Source organism: Bufo bufo, chromosome 3 (assembly GCF_905171765.1).
Source record: "Bufo bufo chromosome 3, aBufBuf1.1, whole genome shotgun sequence".
NCBI classification, from domain to species: domain Eukaryota; kingdom Metazoa; phylum Chordata; class Amphibia; order Anura; family Bufonidae; genus Bufo; species Bufo bufo.
Window position 1 is genome coordinate 689,355,363 of NC_053391.1, and position 3,575 is coordinate 689,358,937.

The window sequence follows — 3,575 nt, forward strand, 5'->3', positions numbered from 1 at the left end:
TTGGATCCGCAGTCAGTGCAGCAAGGTGTAATAGGATTGTTCCTATTACTCAGGCTGTAACCTCCCCTACTGAACCCTGTTCTACATAAATGCTGTGGAATGATGCCTCCCTATCCTTTCCCTACACCTTGAATAATCTTTCCCTGAACTTGTAAATAGTTTTTTTTTTAGCACAATGAAGTCTTTCCTAGCACTGTCCCTAGCGCCTACTGATGTCTCTCCCTGCACTAAGTACACTGGAAGATGGCTGAGGCTATTTATAGGGCTGTGACATCACAGGGCTGGCTGGCTGCTGATTGGCTGCATGCACAGCATCATGGGTGATACCTCGTTCCCAGAGTTCCTTGCTACATGTCCTCACACGTGCAGCAGCCATTTTAGGAAAAAATGCGATTCGTTACCATGAGGCATGAGGACATTTGGATTCAGGGCGCATCGAATTTTTCCTGAAATTCAACTCTAATTCCACTTCATCAACTTCGATTCGCTCATCTCTAATCTTCGGCACTGCAGCTGCTGTAAAATTACAGCTCCTAGCATGCACTCTTACTTGGCTATTCTAGTAACTCCCATAGAATAGAAAGGAGGATTCTGGGAGTTGTAGTTTCAGAACAGCTGGAGTGCTGGAGGTTACTGATCCCTGTCCTAAAAAAATAGGTTAAACATCTAAATATTCTTTACTTGTAATGATCCAATCACATCTAAAGCTGTATTCAGAATTCTGTCAGGCTGGAGAAACTCCTGCTTGTTCGGTATCTGCACATATAAATTATGGGTTGAAAATCTGCAACGTATTACAGTAACAACAAAGCGGATGAGAGGGATTTAAACAAATCTCATCCACACACATACAAAAATCTGCATGGAACCTAGGGGAAAAAATTATATCTGGTGCAGATTTTAAGGATCGCTTCCCAGCAGAATCAAGACTATGAAATTAGGTAGAACTGATCCTGCTGATTAAAATGGTATCTGTCTTGTGAAAATCAGTTTTGGCGTTGCTGAGAAACAAGGCTTTTATTCTTTATGCAAAGAGGTCTTCAGGGCTCCAAAGGGGTGGAGCCTAGCCCCTTGGTGCACCTCAGCTTTCCAGTGCTGGCCACGCCCCTCAGTGTGCTGAAGCCTACACTTGCCTAAAGAATAAAAGTCCTTTTTCTTAGGGATGCCGCAACCGATTTTCACACGACAGGTATTATTTTAATCAATAGGATCAACCCTACCAGGCAGTGTTCTTGGTTTTAAAGGGCTGATTCAGATGACACGTGCCCTTTAAATCTGCAGAATGTACATTTTTTGCAATGCATAGGGTGACATCCGCAGTAAAATCTGCAGCAAAATCCTCCTGAGTTACATGCAGATTTTGATGCAGATTCATCACAGCAGGTTTTCCAATGAATTGGTGGAAAATACACCGTGGCTGTATTGCACCAAACACGTGGATGTACCCTTAAACTAATCTAAGGTGCAAAGTCTACATTTCCCTCAATGGATTGAAATACAGTTCAGTGCATTGTCATATGTCAGTTACAGGGGTTCTGTGAGATTAGAAAAATATGGCTTTCTTTTTTCAGTAACAGCGCCACCATTGCCTATAGCGGGAGTCAGCAACCTTTGGAACTCCAGCTGCTGTGAAACTACAACTCTCAGCAGGCACTGCTCTGTGGTGCTTGTAACTTCCATAGAAGTGGGAGAGGAGGTTTCTGGGAGTTGTAGTTTCAGAACATCTGGAGTGCTGGAGGTTGCTGATCTCTGGCCTATAGGTTAGATGTCTGGTATTGCAGCTCAGGAAGTGACTGGATTATTATAGGGTATAAATCATCAAACCTATTTACAATATAATATGTAAAAAACTGTAAAAAAAATTAGTAAAAAATAAAAACTTTGAAATTAAAAGCCTTGAGTCTATTCTGACACTTGTCTATACCCAGGGTCGTAATTACCATAGCGGCAGACCATGCGACTGCTATGGGGCCCAGGGTAAGAGGGTCCCTGGGCTATGGGGGGAAAACTTGGTCAGGACAAATGAACAACTTTTAGCAAATGAGGCAGTGGAAAAATGGCCCAAGGGTCATTGAAAAGGGTTTAGGCAGAAAACCTTCTGTCCTGTGTGGGCTATGGGGCCCTTACCTCTCTATGTATGCCACTGTATACCCCAAAAAGCCTATGGACACCATTGAAGTTGCCACAGAAGCAGTCACCCAGCATTTACTGAATGCCAATATAGCTTTATTGATAAAGGCGTTACAATTTTGCCCAAAATACTATTTGGATGAAACCTAAATAAGATTCAAAGATTTTTGTCAAAAACATTTTAGTCACTGACTTTCGGAAATCCAAATTATCTTCTAGATCAGGAGGAGGTCACAAGACTTTAAATTGTCCCAGAATTTGGGAAAGTTCGTAGAGATTTACAAAGGACAATTCGCTTTATGTATTTGAAGAATTCTTCATCCCAAAAGCCATAGATTAAGGGACTAATGAACCGTGGGAGAAACATGAAGAAGAAAAAATTGATCAATGGTAACAAAAGGAAGTATTTTCTCAGGTACACTTCGATCACGTTGTAGAAGAAGGCGGTCATATAAAGCAAAAGCTGAAACGCATGGAGCATGACTGTTTTACCAGCCTTGGAAGCTACTGTTTTTCCTGAGCCAAATTTCATAACAACCAACATGATATTGATGTAGGTGAACACAATGATGAACCCCACCAAAGAAAAGCCAGAGATGTGGGTCAAAGTCCTCACGGTATCTTGGGCTCCGTTCCTAATTAAATCAGCTCTTACACAGAAACAGTAAACAAAGAAGTAATCACTACGAACTGAAGAGCACAAAATTATGAAATCGATCACGTTAGGTATCAACCCAATTATCCAAATGGCCACAATGGCCAATAAGGTCTTCTGAGGGGTGCACCACTCTGTGTGTCGTAATGGGAAACAGATGGCCACAAAGCGTTCCAAGCACATCACCGCTAGGTTGTATGGGGTCACTTTGAAGGCCACGGAAGATGCAGTCACTAATATGTAGCAAACTGGCACAGGGAAGTAAATTCGAAATGAGTAGGTGAAGAAGAGAAAGAGTCCTATGATCAGGCTGGCAGTATCATTGATCAGCATGTGGGTAAAAAGAATATAACGGGGCTCCTCCTGCAAGGTGAAGTTGGTGAAAAACGCACCCAGCATGATGGCCATGAAACAGAGAAGGATAATGAAGCAGACCATCATCAGGCTTACAAGGGACACATACAGGACAGTTGAGTAAAGGGGCGCAGCTGTCAATGCCATGTCATAAAGCGTAGAATTCACCATCACAGAGCCTAGAGTAAAATAGAAATAGCATTATCAGAGAGACGTAATAAAACATGTCTGCGCTAATAGTAATATAAAAACTATCAAAACAGAAATCAGGCTATATAGAAACATATATCTTAACAAAATCAGAAGATATAAAAACTATTAAAAAATAGTGTAAACGTAGGATCCTCTAGTATGTCTCTGCTGAGTCAGCCCAACCTTGCTATATAGCTGCCTTGGGAGGAGGACCAGCTCAGGTTGGCCCTTTTCTCCATCAACA

At 41.9% G+C, this 3,575-nt stretch overlaps 1 protein-coding gene across 1 annotated transcript; it reads right to left on the reverse strand.

Annotated features, from left to right (window-relative positions):
- Window positions 1-2,371: 2,371 nt before the first annotated feature.
- Window positions 2,372-3,184, reverse strand: LOC120994069 (odorant receptor 131-2-like). Its single transcript, XM_040422528.1, has one exon. It carries the CDS (start codon window positions 3,182-3,184, stop codon window positions 2,372-2,374), a length of 813 nt encoding a protein of 270 aa, XP_040278462.1.
- Between the last annotated feature and the right edge of the window lie 391 nt (window positions 3,185-3,575).

Excerpts from the sequence above, each read along its gene's own strand:
- LOC120994069 (XM_040422528.1), bottom strand. The coding sequence starts at position 3,184 with ATGCTGGGTGCGTTTTTCACCAACTTCACCTTGCAGGAGGAGCCCCGT.